At 41.1% G+C, this 21,885-nt stretch overlaps 1 protein-coding gene across 1 annotated transcript; it reads right to left on the reverse strand.

The window, feature by feature from the left end:
- Positions 1 to 2,164: 2,164 nt before the first annotated feature.
- Positions 2,165 to 3,793, reverse strand: LOC106564462 (hatching enzyme 1.2-like). Its single transcript, XM_014130569.2, has one exon. The coding sequence runs from the start codon at positions 3,162 to 3,164 to the stop codon at positions 2,355 to 2,357; it is 810 nt and encodes a 269-aa protein (XP_013986044.1). The 5' UTR covers positions 3,165 to 3,793; the 3' UTR covers positions 2,165 to 2,354.
- Between the last annotated feature and the right edge of the window lie 18,092 nt (positions 3,794 to 21,885).

Raw genomic sequence — 21,885 nt, forward strand, 5'->3', positions numbered from 1 at the left:
CCCTAGCTCTAACCTAACCCTAGCTCTAACCCTAGCTCTAACCTAACCCTAGCTCTAACCCTAACCCTAGCTCTAACCCTAGCTCTAACCCCAACCTAACCCTAGCTCTAACCCTAGCTCTAACCCTAACCCTAGCTCTAACCCTAGCTCTAACCTAACCCTAGCTCTAACCCTAGCTCTAACCCTAACCCTAGCTCTAACCTAACCCTAGCTCTAACCCTAGCTCTAACCTAACCCTAGCTCTAACCCTAACCCTAGCTCTAACCCTAACCTAACCCTAGCTCTAACCCTAACCCTAGCTCTAACCTTAGCTCTAACCCTAGCATTAGCTCTAACCCCATCCTAACCCTAGCTCTAACCCAACACCTAGCTCTAACCCCACCCCACTCCTAGCTCTAACCCTACTCCTAGCTCTAACCATAACCCTAGCTCTAACCCTAGCTCTAACCCTAGCTCTAACCTTAGCTCTAACACTAACCCTAGCTCTAACCCTAACCCTAGCTCTAACCCTAACCCTAGCTCTAACCCTAGCTCTAACCCTAACCTAACCCTAGCTCTAACCCTAGCTCTAACCCTAACCCTAGCTCTAACCTTAGCTCTAACCCTAGCATTAGCTCTAACCCCAACCTAACCCTAGCTCTAACCCTACACCTAGCTCTAACCCCATCCCACTCCTAGCTCTAACCCTACTCCTAGCTCTAACCCTACACTTAGCTCTAACCCTAACCCTAGCTCTAACCCTACTCCTAGCTCTAACCCTAACCCTAGCTCTAACCCTACACCTAGCTCTAACCCTAACCCTAGCTCTAACCCTAACCCTAGCGCTAACCTTAGCTCTAACCCTAGCATTAGCTCTAAACCTAACCTAACCCTAGCTCTAACCCTAGCTCTAACCCTAACCCTAGCTCTAACCCTAGCTCTAACCCCAACCTAACCCTAGCTCTAACCCTAGCTCTAACCCTAACCCTAACCCTAACCCTAGCTCTAACCCTAGCTCTAACCTAACCCTAGCTCTAACCCTAACCCTAGCTCTAGCTCTAACCCTAACTTAACCCTAGCGCTAACCCTAGCTCTAACCCTAACCCTAGCTCTAACCTTAGCTCTAACCCTAGCATTAGCTCTAACCCCAACCTAACCCTAGCTCTAACCCTACACCTAGCTATAACCCCACCCCACTCCTAGCTCTAACCCTACTCCTAGCTCTAACCATAACCCTAGCTCTAACCCTAGCTCTAACCCTAGCTCTAACCTTAGCTCTAACACTAACCCTAGCTCTAACCCTAACCCTAGCTCTAACCCTAGCTCTAACCCTAGCTCTAACCCTAACCTAACCCTAGCTCTAACCCTAGCTCTAACCCTAACCCTAGCTATAACCTTAGCTCTAACCCTAGCATTTGCTCTAACCCCAACCTAACCCTAGCTCTAACCCTACACCTAGCTCTAACCCCACCCCACTCCTAGCTTTAACCCTACTCCTAGCTCTAACCCTACACTTAGCTCTAACCCTAACCCTAGCTCTAACCCTACTCATAGCTCTAACCCTAACCCTAGCTCTAACCCTACTCCTAGCTCTAACCCTAACCCTAACTCTAACCCTAACCCTAGCTCTAACCCTAACCCTAGCTCTAACCCTACTCCTAGCTCTAACCCTACACTTAGCTCTAACCCTAACCCTAGCTCTAACCCTACTCCTAGCTCTAACCCTACTCCTAGCTCTAACCCTACTCCTAGCTCTAACCCTACTCCTAGCTCTAACCATAACCCTAGCTCTACCCCTACTCCTAGCTCTAACCCTAACCCTAGCTCTAACCCTATGCCGATCTCTAACCCTAACCCTAGCTCTAACCCTACACTTAGCTCTACCCCTAACCCTAGCTCTAACCCTACTCCTAGCTCTAACCCTAACCCTAGCTCTAACCCTACGCCTATCTCTAACCCTACTCCTAGCTCTAACCCTAACCCTAGCTCTAACCCTACGCCTATCTCTAACCCTAACCCTAGCTCTAACCCTACACTTAGCTCTACCCCTAACCCTAGCTCTACCCCTACACTTAGCTCCAACCCTAACCATAGCTCTACCCCTAACCCTAGCTCTAATCTAACCCTAAATGATGTAGTGTGGACAATTGACTGAAAGGACTTGACAAAACAAAGACTTATGTGCTTCCTCATCAGATGTATTTTTATTTCCATTACTATCAAGTAATGAACATGACAAAATGAGTTAACCCCACGTTGCCTTCAAACAACACAATGCCAGATCATTTTAACATTGACAGTCCAACATCAAATTCAGACATCAGATTCAGACATCAGATTCAGACATCAGATTCAGCTCCAACTTTTCCCTCCCTTTAACACCTGTAGAGCTTGTTAACCCTCTGAACATCAATCACAGACATCTCCAAGCTCTGTCCGATGGGCACAGTGGCGTCAGGAATAGGAGTGATCGTCTCCTTCCTATACACAGTGCTGAACGACCATCTATTATAATGCATGACGGAGGAGTAGTCATAGGGAATGTCCAGGTTGTTGGTGTCCTCTTTGTTGAAGTTGGGCTCCTCCCCGCGTTCAACATACTCCCAGTTGATCCTGATGTACTTGTCACGGTCACTCCTGTTCTGTTCGTGGTAGAAACCCAGAGCGTGGAGCAGCTCGTGCTGGATGGTACCGTGGTTAACACACCCTCTTTTTTTGAGGGATACGAGCTGCTTACCTCCGGTTTTGCCAACCCATGAAGAACAGCCGGATCTGCTTTCGATGCTAAGGTAGTCCCTCTGGTTGCTACGTTGGACGAAGCGCACACAGGTCTTGGTGTGGAAGGTGTTCATGGCGTACTTGATCTTCCCCTGGGAATAAGAGTCAAAATCTGAGCTGAGCGTGTAAGGAACCTTGACGAGGTTCTCTGACTTCTTCCTCTCCCAGAGGCATTTGTTGGACCACGAGCACCTGATGGCGGTCCTGGTCCTTGGGACCATGATGTCTCCTTCCATCAGCATCTCTGTGGTGGCATTGTTGGTCTCCAGGATCCTGGTGGTGATGTCCACCAGATCATCTGGATCTTCTGTGAAGACAATCTCATCCTTCTCATCAAGCTGGATAGGGTGGGCCTGTGTGAGTCCTAGGAAGAGGAGGAAGAAGGAGAGAGAAAGAAGGTAGGCCATTTTTCTTCGCAGTCGGAGAGACTGTTTGTGTGTCCTCTTTTTCTGTGGCTCCCAGCCCGGCCAGCCGGATGCCTGACGACGACCCAGATTACACAGGACACAACATTCTCAGAAGCCTCAACTCGTGACCAATCCAGCCTTGAACTGGTTAAACCTGCTGGTCATCACTCTCTGTACCCAAAGTAGCAAATGTTTCACTGTTCCCATTGTTCAGTTGAAAGTTGTATCAATTTCATATCAACCAACGTCTGTACTGATGCATGTATGTGTAATTCAGAATGACTATGTAATCTTCAGACAGAAAAGTTAGCCGTGTCTTTTTCAAGTTGTTCAGGTCAGTTCAGGTAATGTAATGTTTCTATACCAGAGCTGTAGGAGTTGTCCAGCTATGCTTATACAGTCTTTATGATGCACCACCACCAGACCAGACACTCTCCCCACACATTCCTAAACCAGAAACTCTGATTGTAATTGCCCTATTCTGAGGCCATTGTAGCCTGGTTGAGGCATTAAAGTCTTAGTGACTAGGAACATGGTAGAGGACAGACAATACTGTATAGTCAACAAGTGGGAACAATTTCATTTGATTCAATAATCCGGTTTACATTAACACAGCGTTTTAAAGGCCTTATACCCAATCATTCCAATCCTAGCTGTGCTGAAGACATTGTATTGGATACACATAGACTGTGTGTCTGGGGCTAGTGTTTGTAGGGTTATGGAAGAGTGGAGGGACAGGAATGCTGTTTTTGATTCTGTTAGACTCCATAGCAGCACTGCAGAGATCCTAAAATGGTTGAGGATTGTGAATGGTGTAAGTGGGTGGTGACGGAGTGGGTGAGTGAACAACAGATAGAGAACAGGCTGAGTATCTCTCTCTGTGTATATCTCCCTCATTCCCTCTCCCTCGCTCCCTCGCTCTCTCTCTCCCTCCCTCTCCCTCTCTCTCTCCCTCTATCCCCCCCTCTCTCCCTCTCTCTCTCCCTCTATCCCCCCTCTCTCTCTCTCTCTCTCGCCCTCTCGCCCTCGCCCTTTCTCTCTCTCTCTCCCTCTTTCTCTCCCTCCCCCTCTCCTTCTCTCTCTCCCTCTCTCTCTCGCTCTCTCCCCCTCCCCCATATCCCCTCTCTCTCTTTCTCTCTCTCTCTCTCTCTCTCTCTCTCTCTCACATACTGTAATTCATCCTCCAGTATTTATCTACATGTGTGTGCCACACACTGGTACACTCCCTCCTCCTTCCTACAGCACATCATCAGACATAACCACAGTTCCTTGTCTTCATTCATCACGCCTGAGGTGAGAGGGCGAGGAGAACCGGGTCTGATGTATGGTCGTGGGCCTGACATACAGACGCTGTCTCCATACGTTCTGCTTCACACTGATTAAGCTACACAGTGTGAGGGACGACCTTGGATCAACTGCACTTCAAGGATAAAGATCTGTATACGGCTGAAAGCTACACACTCCTCTATGGTGAACCATCACTCTACTCTAGTCACCCTCCCTAATGGTACATTCACATATAGAAATGACTAGTAGTCTAAGGATTAAAAGCCACCCGTGTTAAGTTTGTTTAAATTATTCAGCCTTATCAACAAGTGCAAAGCTTCTATTTATTTTTCCTTTGATTTTTGTATTCCTTAGCAACCTGATTAATATGTCTTTATTGCACTGCTGTCATGTTCAAGCTTAGTTAATCGACTGTGAGTTGACTCTACTCTTGTGGTACGGCAGATAGCACCCCTTTTATCACATACAGAGATTCATATAACATTCATGGGAGTTAGATGATCAAGACAGACTATGGTATCTAATGCCACCATATTCCCTAGATACAGATGTAGGATCTTAATGTGAGCCCGTTTGCTACATCAGGAAAATAATCCTGCGCAACAGGAAAAGTGAATTATTATGTGGATTATAATTAATGGAAATTTTTATAGGCATTGATACATTTTTCATTAGGGCAAATCAAGTATGACATTTTTAAGTGGAAATTACCAACTTTAGAAGCCTTTTTTGAACATTGAATACACTTCAAGTTTGCGTTTCCTGCTGTGCAGGAAGATTCCTGCAGGATCAAATTAAGATACAGCATCTGTACTGCAATACTTTTGACAAGCCCTCCCCCTATGTAGTGCACTACTTTTGTCAAAAGTAATTCACTTTGTAGGGAATAGGGTGCCATTTGGGACGCACAGTATGTTCCTATCCAGGGTGTGTAGATGAAACTAGTGATGTGATGGATGGGTTTTACACTACAGTACAGTGCTGAGAACACACAGATGGAATGAGGAGGTAGAGAGAGGAGGAGAGGGGGAGAGGAGAGGAGGAGGAGAGGAGGATAGGGGGAGAGGAGGAGAGTGGGCAAGGGGGAGAGGAGGAAAGGGGGAGAAGAGAGGAGAGGAGGAGAGGAGGAGAGGAGAAGAGTGGAAGAGGAGGGGGAAAGGAGAGGAGAGGAGAAGAGGAGGAGAGGGGAGATAAGGGTGTATTAACCAACTATCTTTCATTAGGGGTGAAAACTGACCTAAGATCAGCGTTTAGTGGCAGCTTTATTGTACTGCACTTCTGTCAGACGTTGAATAAAATACTTGCATGATACCATAACCAGTAATTAAGCACTAACCCTTGTATTGTACAACATGGACAGAAGAAGTCTATTTAGACCTGCTAATTACACCTGGATGTAAACTGAACGTGCAAGTTTTCAGTAGGCATGGTGTTGTGTACTCTGACCAACATGGATTATTAAGGGATGATCACCTAGTTGGAACTGTGGGGTTAGACTGGGAGAAACTCCCATTGGGTGTTTGTACAGGACAGGTAGGATGAACATCAACCCATAATTCTAATCCAGACACACCTATGAAGGTTCTGTATAAAATACATGGTTTCCCTGGACTTCAGCATCCAGACACACCTATGAAGGTTCTGTATAAAATACATGGTTTCCCTGGACTCCAGCATCCAGACACACCTATGAAGGTTCTGTATAAAATACATGGTTTCCCTGGACTCCAGCATCCAGACACAGCCAAGAAGTCTGTCAGACGTTGAATAAAATACTAAAATGTAAGTATTCCAGTCTAGGGAGTCTCTATGCATCCAGACACAGCCAAGAAGTCTTCCAGTCTAGGGAGTCTCTATGCATCCAGACACAGCCAAGAAGTCTTCCAGTCTAGGGAGTCTCCACAACTGCAGCAGAAGAAGAGGACATCCAAAGACTCTCCTCTCCACTGCCAAGAAAGATGAGCTACTTTAGTTCTCTCGCCTTAGTTCTTCCTAGGCCTCTTCATGGGGATGACGAGGATGGGGGATGATCTTCACAGAAGACACAGATGATCAAATGAAGACCCCAAATCTGTACAAGTGTTAAAGGAATGGGAGGCATGAGTGAAAAGACATTGGATTTAAAGGTGGTCTTTATTTGAAATGAGAAGGTTTTAGTTCCAGGTCCAATGTGTAATTATTTTATCATAATGTCAATTCATTGTAATAGCATGGAAGTAAAAACACGTTTCATTAAACAAAAAGAGTTATCCTCTAGCACCCTCAAACTCAACTCTGGACCTGGAAGCAAGTTCCTCTGAGTTTTCTCATTCCTCCTGTCTGATCAGGGATTGGTTTAGACCTGGGACACCAGGTGGGTGCAATTCATTATCAGGTAGAACAGAAAAGTAGCAGGCTCCGGACCTCGTAGGTTAAGAGTTGAACACCCCTGCTGTAGAGTTTTCCAATCATAATCAGTATTGGATCTTGTAGGGACTGTGTATTAGCAAGCCTCCCTCATCAGCCTGTCAGAGATATGACTATTAATGCACTCCTGATGGGTTTTGTTCAAGTATCAGGGTTGACTTGGGGGTGGGAGTGTGTGTGTGTGTGTGTGTGTGTGTGTGTGTGTGTGTGTGTGTGTGTGTGTGTGTGTGTGTGTGTGTGTGTGTGTGTGTGTGTGTGTGTGGGAGTTCATCTTCCTGACAGAGTGTGTGTTTGGTACAAAGCACAGACTGTGGTGCTCTGTCTGATGACCGCACACACGGACATAGAGCAGGGTATTTGTGTGGGCTGTCAAGGCTCCCACATGCCAGCTCTACACTCTCTGGCTGTATCCCAAATCCCACTACTTTTGACCAGGGTCCATACTGTATGTCTCTGGTCAAAAGTAGTGCACTATGTAGGGAATAGGTGGCCATTTGGGACGCAACCTGTCTCTTGCACACACACTCTCTTGTCTGGAAGAGGGGATCACCTCGGAGGAGTGAAATCACAGGGAGAGATAAACTGACTTGACTGAGTTTGTCCTGAAATGTTCACCTTTAAAACAGGAGGCGGAGAGAGAGAGCTGTGTGAGAATGTTTTTTTTGATAATCTCTCTATGAGGAAAAAACCTTTTTTTTGAGATATATAATTTTGACTTAAATTCAGTTTGAATTACATTTAGATTGTAGTCATTTAGCAGACTCTTTTACCAGAGCAACTTACAATACATCTTTATGTAGTAAAGTGGTTGGCTTAATTACCAACAACGACGAGACGGCCTACAGGGAGTAGGTGAGGGCCCTCGGAGTGTGGTGTCAGGAAAACAACCTCACACTCAACGTCAACCAAACAAAGGAGATGATCGTGGACTTTAGGAAACAGCAGAGGGAGCAGCCCCCATCCACAACGACAGGACAGTAGTGGAGAAGGTGGAAAGTTTTAAGTTCCTCGGCGTACACATCACGAACAAACTGAAATGGTCCACCCACACAGACAGCGTGGTGAAGAAGGCACAACAGGTCCTCTTCAACCTCAGGATGCTGAAGAAATTTGGCTTGTCACCAAAAACACACAAACTTTTACAGATGCACAATCGAGAGCATCCTGTCGGCTGTATCACTGCCTGGTACGGCAACTGCTCCACCCACAACAGCAAGGCTCTCCATCACTAACATTGAGTGGCTGCTGCCAGCATACTGACTCTCTTCCATCTCTAGCCACTTTAATAATTACAAATTGGATGTAATAAATGTATCACTAGTCACTTTAAACAATGCCACTTTATATAATGTTTATATACCCTACATTACTCATCTCATATGTATATACTGTACTCTATACCATCTACTGCATCTTGCCTATGCCGTTCGGCCATCGCTCATCCATATATTTATATGTACATATTCTTATTCATTCCTTACACTTGTGTGTATAAGGTAGTTGTGAAATTGTTAGATTACTTGTTAGATATTACTGCATGGTCGGAACTAGAAGCACAAGCATTTCGCTACACTCGCATTGACATCTGCTAACCATGTGTATGTGACCAATAAAATTACATTTGATTTGATTTGATTTGGTTGTTTTAAGGGTGTAGTTGAACTAAAATTACCACATTTTCCCACTAGACTGTAAAGTGATTGTTCCCTTGTGACAACCCCCTTAGAGAGTACTGGGTGGTCTATGTTCTCTTGTGGTAGGGAGGGAAGCTTTTTCTGCAATGGCTCATCTGAAATGTGACCCAATTATTGTTAAGTAGCACACTGTGATGAGGGGCAAACCGATCTCTCTCTCACACACACACACACACACACACACACACACACACACACACACACACACACACACACACACACACACACACACACACACACACACACACACTGTGACGAGGGGCAAACCGCTCACACACACACTGTGACGAGGGGCAAACCGCTCACACACACACACACAAACACTGTGACGAGGGGCAAACCGCTCACACACACACTGTGACGAGGGGCAAACCGCTGACACACACACACACTGTGACGAGGGGCAAACCGCTCACACACACACTGTGACGAGGGGCAAACCGCTCACACACACACTGTGACGAGGGGCAAACCGCCCACACACACACTGTGACGAGGGGCAAATTGCTACGCTGCGTCTCAGACAAATAAACGTACTAACACAAAATGTCAGGCCCTCCACTTGGATAACATTTGGGCTGTGTCATGGCACATAGGCTAGGAAGTGTTCACTGTCATTACAATGTCCACTAAGAGGACAACTTTGCATCACAACAGATGCCAAGACTGTTGACTTATGCTTTAATGTATCTAGCCTATCTAAATAAGTTGATTCACGAATTATAGAAATGTATTTCTTGTCATGAATCAAGATCCATACAATCCTCTGCCAGATAGCCAGCTTGCATCCATCTCAATCCCAAGCAAGCCAAGCAACAAGCCTAGCAACAAGCAACAAGCCCTAACAGCAAAAGGACCTAGTCACACTAGGAACAGTCCAAAACACAGCAACAAGTGTTTCTTCTTTTAGTTCCCACCGTGTCTCCATGGTCCACTTCCAGCCAAACTGTATTTGCTACCAACAGCCAGAATAGCAGGCCTGGCTATCCTCAGGGGGTCAAGGAGGGCTTGGTACCCAGCCAACAGTGCACTGAGCTGGGCCGGGATGGAAGGAGCATTGGGGGTGCTTGAATGATCTATGATCCATACCCCCGTGGTTGTATTGAGTTATGGCAGACAGACAGGCAAGTTATGGCATTTTAGTATATAGATTGATAGATGGGTAGAGATTGATAGAAAGGTAGATATTGATAGAAAGGTAGAGATTGATAGAAAGGTAGGGACTGATAGATAGGTAGAGACTGAAGAATAGGTAGAGATTGATAGATGGGTAGAGATTGATAGAAAGGTAGAGATTGATAGATAGGTAGAGATTGATAGAAAGGTAGAGATTGATAGATGGGTAGAGATTGATAGAAAGGTAGAGATTGATATAAAGGTAGAGATTGATAGAAAGGTAGAGATTGATAGATAGGTAGAGATTGATAGAAAGGTAGAGAATGATAGAAAGGTAGAGATTGATAGATGGGTAGAGATTGATATAAAGGTAGAGATTGATATAAAGGTAGAGATTGATAGATGGGTAGAGAATGATAGAAAGGTAGAGAATGATAGAAAGGTAGAGATTGATAGATGGGTAGAGATTGATATAAAGGTAGAGATTGATATAAAGGTAGAGATTGATAGATGGGTAGAGAATGATAGAAAGGTAGAGAATGATAGAAAGGTAGAGATTGATAGAAAGGTAGAGATTGATAGAAAGGTAGAGATTGATAGATAGGTAGAGATTGATAGAAAGGTAGAGAATGATAGAAAGGTAGAGATTGATAAATGGGTAGAGATTGATAGAAAGGTAGAGATTGATAGAAAGGTAGAGATTGATATAAAGGTAGAGAATGATAGAAAGGTAGAGATTGATAGAAAGGTAGAGATTGATAGAAAGGTAGAGATTGATAGAAAGGTAGAGATTGATAGAAAGGTAGAGAATGATAGAAAGGTAGAGATTGATAGAAAGGTAGAGATTGATAGATGGGCAGAGATTGATAGATGGGTAGAGACTGATAGATAGGTAGAGATTGATAGATGGGTAGAGACTGATAGATAGGTAGAGACTGATAGATAGGTAGAGATTGATAGAAAGGTAGAGATTGATAGAAAGGTAGAGATTGATAGATGGGTAGAGACTGATAGATAGGTAGAGATTGATAGATGGGTAGAGACTGATAGATAGGTAGAGATTGATAGAAAGGTAGAGATTGATAGAAAGGTAGAGATTGATAGATGGGTAGAGATTGATAGATAGGTAGAGATTGATAGATGGGTAGAGATTGATAGAAAGGTAGAGCTTTAACGTTATATTAAACAAAGGTAGAGACTGATAGATGGGTAGAGATTGATAGATAGGTAGAGATTGATAGATGGGTAGAGATTGATAGATAGGTAGAGATTGATAGATAGGTAGAGATTGATAGATGGGTAGAGATTGATAGATAGGTAGAGATTGATAGATGGGCAGAGATTGATAGATGGGTAGAGATTGATAGGATAATTTCATCTTTTTTGGGTATCCTAAAGCGTTATCTATAGGACAAATATTGGTCAAAATGAATGCCTCTCTCCAGACAGAATAGCTTTGCAGAAAAGCAATAATTGTTTTTGGAAGGCCGACACACACGCAAACTTGATAATTGTTTGGTAGAACGATTCACCACTAAATAAGAAGCATATCTTTCTGATTCATGTAGGATCTTTGCTCACACTGATTTCTCCTATACATCTGGCACAAGTTACAACCTCTCTGTGGGGTTACAAGGATCTTCACTTGTCCATCGCCGTCTGCTTTAGCTGTGTGGAGGATGAGGTCAGGGATATAGTAAAGCCATGGATTGCAACAAATATTCTAGGAATCCATTAAATTATGTGTTTCTATATTATGGGATCACAGAGGGCTATATTGTTTATGAAAACAGGGATTTTCGTAAAGAGTAATTATGTTTAATATAATGTTAAAGCTTATCTGGATATGTATTTCGGTGCATGGCTACAAAGCTCTTGTTGGCATCCGAACAGTATGTATAGGTCAGACAGGATCGTGGAGGCAGTGTATTAACAGAGTTTATGGGTCATGCACCATGTACAATTCCTCTCTGATAAATGATACAGTCATACTGGGACGTGTGTGTGTGTGTGTGTGTGTGTGTGTGTGTGTGTGTGTGTGTGTGTGTGTGTGTGTGTGTGTGTGTGTGTGTGTGTGTGTGTGTGTGTGTGTGTGTGTGTGTGTGTGTGTGTGTGTGTGTGTGTGTGTGTGTGTGTGTGTGTGTGTGTGTGTGTGTGTGTGTGTTACGCTGTTATACATGACATATGACCATGTGCCATGTGTATGTATGGATTCAATAGGATGGAACGGCGATGACAGCAGGAATCATTAAATCATACACATAAAATGTGTCCTGACTGCCTGGGTTTTCAGTGGTCCTTGGTGGCTCCCGTTCTGCTGTGGGTGAGATTAGTGGGGTTTAACTGGTCATGTACAGCTGGTCTCATTGGCTTCTATTTGTAAATGGTCATAGAAATAAAAGGAAATATGTTGGCAACATACAGAAACAGTACAATATGTTTAGAAGATTTGATCTTTAAAATGTTCTGCTGTAGGTCCACTAAGGCTATGTTCACCAGACAGTCAGCGTGCCACATCATAATATATCATGTATATATAATATAATATATTGGCACCTATTCATCCAAAATAGGCAGATGCTGCTTGAATTGTGTGATGATGTATACCAGGATAAAGAGGGATTCCAGAACCAACAGATGACTGGATAAACAACATTTATCAGTTCTGTACCGACACGAAAAAGAGTAGTGAGTACTCAGGCAGTGGTTAAGAAGTATCCTGGTATTATAACTGGCACTATGGTTAAGAAGTATCCTGGTATTATAACTGCCACTATGGTTAAGAAGTATCCTGGTATTATAACTGCCACTATGGTTAAGAAGTATCCTGGTATTATAACTGGCCCTATGGTTAAGAAGTATCCTGGTATTATAACTGGCACTATGGTTAAGAAATATCCTGGTATTATAACTGGCACTATGGTTAAGAAGTATCCTGGTATTATAACTGGCACTATGGTTAAGAAGTATCCTGGTATTATAACTGGCCCTATGGTTAAGAAGTATCCTGGTATTATAACTGGCACTATGTGTCACGTCCTGACCAGCAGATGGAGCTGGTGTAGGAGTTTGGGGGTCAGGACGTGGCAGTCTTGTGTGTGTCTAGTGACTCCTGATCAGGAACAGCTGGGAATCGTTGTTCCTGATTGGGAGTCATATATGTAGGAGTTGTTTGTCACTGGGGTTTGTGGGTGGTTGTTTTGCACTGCGTTTTTTAGCCTGCAAACTGTTGGTGCTGTCATGTTTATTGTTTCCTGTGGATGCTTTACTCCTTTTGTTGGTTAATTAAAAAATGAGTATTCACATACCTGCTGCGCCTTGGTTCATTTCAGAAGACAGCCGTTACACTATGGTTAAGAAGTATCCTGGTACTATAACTGCCACTATGGTTAAGAAGTATCCTGGTATTATAACTGGCATGTGCGATAAATCAATAGTCGGGCCTTGCCATTGAACCTCATCAGAACAAATGTACCGCGTCAGAACACTAATTCCCTACCAGCTTTTCCATAAACCTAGACTTCAGGGTGAGAGGGGAAGGAGGGGTGAGGGCATGGGGTGCGGAGGGGGTAGGAGGAAGGGTGTGCGCAATGGGGAAGGGAGGGTGAGGAGGGAGGCAGACGGGTGAGGGGTAAGGAAGGGGAATTAATTAATGACAACATTAAACACTACCATGCCAACGCTGGAACTATCTGGAACTCTCTCTGACACAAACTTTGCTTATTTACTCTACAAAGTACATCAAGAGGAATACGCTTTACACTAATTACCCCAGACACTTTCCCTCATAAAATATAATTCCTGCACCACTTGCCCAAATAAACTACATTAAGAGCAACCACATGTAGCCACTTCACTACGGTGTGAGGGGAAAGCTTGGCGTAGACCAGGTCACAAAATGGCAGCTCATGGCCATATGACTGAGAGATGGTGCATTTAGTGGCGTGCGTTCTCGTAAGACATGTTAGCACATTAAAAGATGTTAATATTTGAACCCAATTGTAAATGGAGTTAGTATAGACTCTCCTTCCCACGGTGGTTCTTGTTAGTTAATGAATACCAACTGCTGCTCAAATAAACCTTTCCATCCAGTGCCACACATATACCCTCAGATCAAAACAGCTAGACTCCAGTATAGGCTACGGTAGAAGAAAATATCAAACAGTGGAAGTAGGTAAATAAACACATTTAAGAGGCCAGTGTCATGCCTGATTTCCTTATCAGTCAATCTGTCTCCATATTGATGTTTTTGCTTATACCCATAACAGCTGTAACATATACAGTATAGTGTGTTTTATTATTACTGTAACATATACAGTATAGTGTGTTGTGTTATTACTGTAACATATACAGTATAGTGTGTTGTGTTTTTACTGTAACATAGACAGTATAGTGTGTCGTGTTATTACTGAAGCATATACAGTATAGTGTGTCATATTATTACTGTAACATATACAGTATAGTGTGTCATGTTATTACTGTAACATATACAGTATAGTGTGTTGTTATTACTGTAACATATACAGTATAGTGTGTCGTGTTATTACTGAAACATATACAGTATAGTGTGTCATGTTATTACTGTAACATATACAGTATAGTGTGTCATGTTATTACTGTAACATATACAGTATAGTGTGTTGTTATTACTGTAACATATACAGTATAGTGTGTCGTGTTATTACTGTAACATGTACAGTATAGTGTGTTGTTATTACTGTAACATATACAGTATAGTGTGTCGTGTTATTACTGTAACATATACAGTATAGTGTGTTGTGTTATTACTGTAACATATACAGTATAGTGTGTTGTGTTTTTACTGTAAAATATACAGTATAGTGTGTCGTGTTATTACTGTAACATATACAGTATAGTGTGTCATGTTATTACTGTAACATATACAGTATAGTGTGTTGTGTTATTACTGTAACATATTCAGTATAGTGTGTTGTGTTATTACTGTAACATATACAGTATAGTGTGTCATGTTCTTACTGTAACATATACAGTATAGTGTGTCATGTTCTTACTGTAACATATTCAGTATAGTGTGTCATGTTATTACTGTAACATATACAGTATAGTGTGATGTGTTATTACTGTAACATGTACAGTATAGTGCGTCATGTTCTTACTGTAACATATACAGTATAGTGTGTCGTGTTATTACTGTAACATATACAGTATAGTGTGTCATGTTCTTACTGTAACATATACAGTATAGTGTGTTGTGTTATTACTGTAACATATACAGTATAGTGTGTTGTGTTATTACTGTAACATATACAGTATAGTGTGTTGTGTTATTACTGTAACATATACAGTATAGTGTGTTGTGTTTTTACTGTAAAATATACAGTATAGTGTGTCGTGTTATTACTGTAACATATTCAGTATAGTGTGTTGTGTTATTACTGTAACATATACAGTATAGTGTGTTGTGTTATTACTGTAACATATACAGTATAGTGTGTTGTGTTATTACTGTAACATATACAGTATAGTGTGTCGTGTTCTTACTGTAACATATACAGTATAGTGTGTCATGTTCTTACTGTAACATATTCAGTATAGTGTGTCATGTTATTACTGTAACATATACAGTATAGTGTGATGTGTTATTACTGTAACATATACAGTATAGTGTGTTGTGTTCTTACTGTAACATATTCAGTATAGTGTGTCATGTTATTACTGTAACATATACAGTATAGTGTGATGTGTTATTACTGTAACATGTACAGTATAGTGTGTCATGTTCTTACTGTAACATATACAGTATAGTGTGTCGTGTTATTACTGTAACATATACAGTATAGTGTGTCATGTTCTTACTGTAACATATACAGTATAGTGTGTTGTGTTATTACTGTAACATATACAGTATAGTGTGTTGTGTTATTACTGTAACATATACAGTATAGTGTGTTGTGTTATTACTGTAACATATACAGTATAGTGTGTTGTGTTTTTACTGTAAAATATACAGTATAGTGTGTCGTGTTATTACTGTAACATATTCAGTATAGTGTGTTGTGTTATTACTGTAACATATACAGTATAGTGTGTCGTGTTCTTACTGTAACATATACAGTATAGTGTGTCATGTTCTTACTGTAACATATTCAGTATAGTGTGTCATGTTATTACTGTAACATATACAGTATAGTGTGATGTGTTATTACTGTAACATATACAGTATAGTGTGTCATGTTCTTACTGTAACATATTCAGTATAGTGTGTCATGTTATTACTGTAACATATACAGTATAGTGTGATGTGTTATTACTGTAACATATACAGTATAGTGTGTCGTGTTATTACTGTAACATATACAGTATAGTGTGATGTGTTATTACTGTAACATATACAGTATAGTGTGTCATGTTATTACTGTAACATATACAGTATAGTGTGCTGTGTTATTACTCTAACATATACAGTATAGTGTGTCGTGTTATTACTGTAACATATACAGTATAGTGTGTTGTGTTATTACTGTAACATATACAGTATAGTGTGTTGTGTTATTACTGTAACATATACAGTATAGTGTGTTGTTATTACTGTAACATGTACAGTAGAGTGTGTCGTGTTATTACTGTAACATATACAGTATAGTGTGTTGTTATTACTGTAACATATACAGTATAGTGTGTTGGTTTATTACTGTAACATATACAGTAGAGTGTGTTGTGTTATTACTGCAACATATACAGTATAGTGTGTCGTGTTATTACTGTAACATATACAGTATAGTGTGTTGTTATTACTGTAACATGTACAGTATAGTGTGTCGTGTTATTACTGTAACATATACAGTAGAGTGTGTCATGTTATTACTGTAACATATACAGTATAGTGTGATGTGTTATTACTGTAACATATACAGTATAGTGTGTCATGTTCTTACTGTAACATATTCAGTATAGTGTGTCATGTTATTACTGTAACATATACAGTATAGTGTGATGTGTTATTACTGTAACATATACAGTATAGTGTGTCGTGTTATTACTGTAACATATACAGTATAGTGTGATGTGTTATTACTGTAACATATACAGTAGAGTGTCATGTTATTACTGTAACATGTACAGTAGAGTTGTCGTGTTATTACTGTAACATATACAGTAGAGTGTGTCATGTTATTACTGTAACATATACAGTATAGTGTGTCATGTTCTTACTGTAACATATACAGTATAGTGTGTCGTGTTATTACTGTAACATATACAGTATTGTGTGTTGTGTTATTACTGTAACATATACAGTATAGTGTGTCGTGTTATTACTGTAAAATATACAGTATAGTGTGTCGTGTTATTACTGTAACATATACAGTATAGTGTGTTGTGTTATTACTGTAACATATACAGTATAGTGTGTTGTTATTACTGTAACATATACAGTATAGTGTGTCGTGTTATTTCTGTAACATGTACAGTATAGTGTGTTGTGTTATTACTGTAACATATACAGTATAGTGTGTTGTGTTATTACTGTAACATATACAGTATAGTGCGTCATGTTATTACTGAAGCATATACAGTATAGTGTGTTGTGTTATTACTGTAACATATACAGTATAGTGTGTCGTGTTATTACTGTAACATATACAGTATAGTGTGATGTGTTATTACTGTAACATATACAGTATAGTGTGCTGTGTTATTACTGTAACATATACAGTATAGTGTGTCGTGTTATTACTGTAACATATACAGTATAGTGTGTTCTTTTATTACTGTAACATATACAGTATAGTGTGTCGTATTATTACTGTAACATATACAGTATAATGTGTTGTTATTACTGTAACATATACAGTATAGTGTGTTGTTATTACTGTAACATGTACAGTATAGTGTGTCGTGTTATTACTGTAACATATACAGTAGACTGTGTCATGTTATTACTGTAATGCATACAGGTTATAACTGTCACTCAACTCAGCAGCATGTCCTCCATGTAGACATAATGTGCTTTACAACTGGCTTGAGGAAGAACTTTCCCCTAACAGCAGATCTAGGATAAGATGACCTGTTCCTCAACCCTATCCATAACTATGAGGTGGAAAAGGAACATCTAATCCTGGACCAGCATTTAGGGTACAACTTCTAACAACTTCTAACTCCTACAGTAGTTTCAGGACAGAAACACATGTCAATACTCACCTCTAGTGGATTATAAAGTCAAATCTATCCCTCTTTCAAATTCCAAATGGTCCTACAATAAGATATCACAGCCAAGGAGGATATAGGAAATTATTATTATTGTTTTGACATCCACATTATTTAATTTCCGTTATTTAATATGTCATTATTCTGTTTGTGTTTCAGGCAAATTCACCAATCACAATCTGCACTTATCTAGTGGGCTATGGTTTACAGTAGCCAGTTTGGTTGCTGTCCAACTGGTCTCGGTCAGGACAGTCAAATAAGCAGCAGTGAGAGTTCACAAGGAAACTATTTCTCCCACGTTCCATTGGCTCATTGCGGAGAGAGGAGCAAGGCACGGATTTCCCATGAGGTGAACAGACCCCCCTACATCTAGAGAACTGTCCCTCTACACCCCCAAGTCCAGTGGGTTCTTTCTCTCTCTCCTATTCATTCTCTCTCTCTGTGTCTCTACCCTTCTCCTCTCTTCTCCCTCCTATTTCTGTCTGTATAACTCTTTCTCTCAACCTTTCTCCCTCTCTCTCCTTCCTTCCATCCAGTGGTGTAAAGTCCTTAAATAAAACTAATTTAAAGTACTACTTCAGTAGTTTTTTTGGGGTATCTGTACTTTACTTTACTATTTATATTTTTGCCAGCTTTTACTTTTACTTCACTACATTCCTAAAGAAAATAATATACTTTTTACTCCATACATTTTCCCTGACACCCAGGAAAATTATCCAATTCACACACTTATCAAGAGAACATCCCTGGTCATCCCTACTGTCTCTTATCTGGCGGATTCACTCGACACAAATGCTTTGTTTGTAAATTATGTCTGAGTGTTGGAGTGTGCCCCTGGCTATCCTTCAATAAAAAAAATTACAAAATAAATTGTGCCGTCTGGTTTGCTTAATATAAGGAATTTGAAATGGTTTACATTTTTACTTTTGGTACTTAAGTACGTTTTAGCCATTCCATTCACCTAAGTATATTTAAAACCAAATACTTCTAGACTTTTACTCAAGTAGTATTTTACTGGTGACTTTCACTTTTACTAGAATCATTTTCTATTAAGGTACAGTATGTTTACTTAAGTATGACAATGTAGTACTTTTTCCACCATTGCTTCCATCCCTCCATGACTTTAACTAGGATCGTAGCCAGATTCATCACAATAAACTTGTTGGTGGGATGATATGACCATGAAGATAGCCTCAGGAGAACAAGAGGAAAAAGGGGAAAGATGTTTACTGAACTTCTACTGGGACAATCTATTAATACATGTCTGGCACTGCATTGAGCGGCCGGGGACTGTGATATTGTCAAAAATGTCCAAAACAGTACTGAAGATGAGCATGGAAAATATACGATATCAACAACTATGATGGGATTATTCTAGAAGTATCAGGGGGGATTGAGATGTTTTCCTATTCACAGATATGGACATCGGACAGTAGGCCTTATGTAGATTTGATACACCCACAAGGGCCCAAGGATGACCTATGAACTATAGACACACATCTACTGGAAGGTGACGAACCCCAAATAAAATGGTTACAGATCGATGGGAGATGGCATGGTTGAAAGACTCGTTTTTTTAATGAATACCGAGAATCATAATAATGACCTCTATATCCAGGTTGTATCCATGGTTTCACAATATGGGCTATGCACAGAGAGCAGACAGAGACAAAGAGAGCATTGTATTCCTCTACCAACTCTTCATGCTTCATTTCACACTGGAACGCTACTGGAGATAGCCAGGCTATTACGCAATGTGTTCCAATACAATACAGTGTGTGCTCCCCAAATGGGACCCTATTCCCTATAAAGTGCACTACTTTTGACAAGGGCTCTGGTCAAAAGTAGTGCACTAGTTAGGGATAGGGGCCATTTGGGACACAGACAGTGTGTTCCTTGTTTGACAGGATGTGATGAAGAGAAGCTGATGCGTGATGTATTGAACATGATGGACCTTTTTCTTATAGAGGCCATATTGCAACATATTGCTATGATTGGGTTTGTTAGCCGAAGCTCAACTAGCTGTGAAACCAATTATAGTGTCAGAACATGAACACAACATATCTTGTCTGTACTGAAGTGTGTGGCGGTGTTGAGGGAAAAGTTGGTGGTGTTCAACCCAAGAGGCCTAAAGTACTGTAGCTCCCTGTTAATGTAGTGGGGCAACACTCAGAACCTGCCATGAGTAGACTGTTACCCATCCACCCTCCACCACTATCCCCCTCTCTCTCACTGTCTCTCGGAGATGGAGAGAATACTCCCTCTCCCTCTCTCTCACTGTCCCTCAGAGATGGAGAGAATACTAATAATATGTAAACGAGGGGTGTATGGAGAGATGGGAGGGGGGAAGAGGGGTACAAGAATTATAAAGGGTGCAGAACAAAGGCTGGGGGGCGCCAAAAGAGGGGCGCCAAGTTTCCACGACAACAGAACAGAGCCAAGAATAGTTGGGGGGAGTCACATGGTGTTGAGGGCTTTTAAATCAGCGAGTGGAGCTTGAAGCCTGGGATCAGTCCATGTGGTGGATGCCAATGGCAACAATATGAGTGGGATTGGGACCCACAACTACAGTAGTGTGACGGTGATGGCGTTTGATATGAACAGGACCGCGGCTCTCACCACGGTCGACCAGGATATGAACGCAGCAGTACATGGTAGGTAAGGTCAACTATAGGGCTGCTTTTTGGTATCTAGAAACATATTGTAAGAAGGCTCACTGTTGAATCTAGCCTCTTCATTTGTAAGTTGAATTGGGAGTGTTGTTGGTTGAGTGGGACTTTGTGTCTTGAATAAGTTTCAGTGTTTGACTTGAAATGAAAGTGAACCTTAGTCTTCACTTGTTTTCCCCTCTTCTTAGAATATGGTCACCATAGTCACTTGTTCCTTTCCTTCTTCTTCCAGAGTTCAAGGTGTTCAACATCATCCTAATGTCTCTAGCCTTGTGTGTTCTCACCATCACTGGCCTGTTCTGCAGCATATCCTGTCACAACCGCAGACGGTAAGGCTTGATGTACTACAATACCCATAATGCTTTGTACTACATATGAATCTTAGCAAAGATTGTATATTATATTGACAAGATATTGGATATGTCCTCAAATGTGGAAGGCAGACCAGAGGAGGCGAGATCAGGTGGGACCATTCTAGCCAATGAGAGGGCAGATAATCGGTAAACAGGCCATAGAGTTAGATAGAGCACTCATCTTTGTATCTGTGTCATTATAGCATCTGTTAGAGAGCATTGGCAGCGCCATTGAGGCTAACTCTATTTAAAAGTCTTCATCATTGATTGATTGTTCCTAACTCATAGGAATCCCCACTCAGTTGACTGCTTTAAATGGTGGAGGCCCTCAATGGCAAGGTCCATTCTAAAACAGGTTATATCCATGATGAGTCTTCTATCTATCTCTATGACAAAAGGCACATCTCCGATATAAAGTCGGTTTTTGGGCAAGTTGCAGAAATTCCACGTGTCCACTTATATCAGTGCATTCGTAACAACCATTACGAAACGTCTATTCAATCAAACAAGCCTCACGTAGCAAATTAGCAATTACATTTTTTTATTGACAAATTCAACACTCTCTCGTTGACCTCCATACAAAAATTTATTTTTGTAAATAAATTATTTTCATGGACAGATTTTGGGTGGAGTAAAACCTCTCGCTTTGCATCTCCTGTCACAGTCACAGAAGGTAAGGCTTGTTGTACTACAGTACCCATAATTCCCTATACTTCATATATATCTTAGTAAAGAGGCTCTACAGCATCTCCTGTCACGGTCGCAGGAGATCATCTGTCTTTGGGTCATGTTTATATCGCTGGCTTACAATTACCTCTCTGAGTCATGTTGGCATCCTCAGCTAAAGTCATCTTAGTAATGACTCTCACTCATTAGGCTACATTTGAGCAAACAAAATATTTGGTAAATGAATATGACGCTTAAATAACATTGAACCTTTGTTGAAGATTATTTTGGTGACAAACCTAGACGTGTAGCCCAGAGGAGGCTGGCGGAAGGAGCTATAGGA

The sequence above is a fragment of the Salmo salar genome, chromosome ssa12 (assembly GCF_905237065.1).
Source record: "Salmo salar chromosome ssa12, Ssal_v3.1, whole genome shotgun sequence".
NCBI classification, from domain to species: domain Eukaryota; kingdom Metazoa; phylum Chordata; class Actinopteri; order Salmoniformes; family Salmonidae; genus Salmo; species Salmo salar.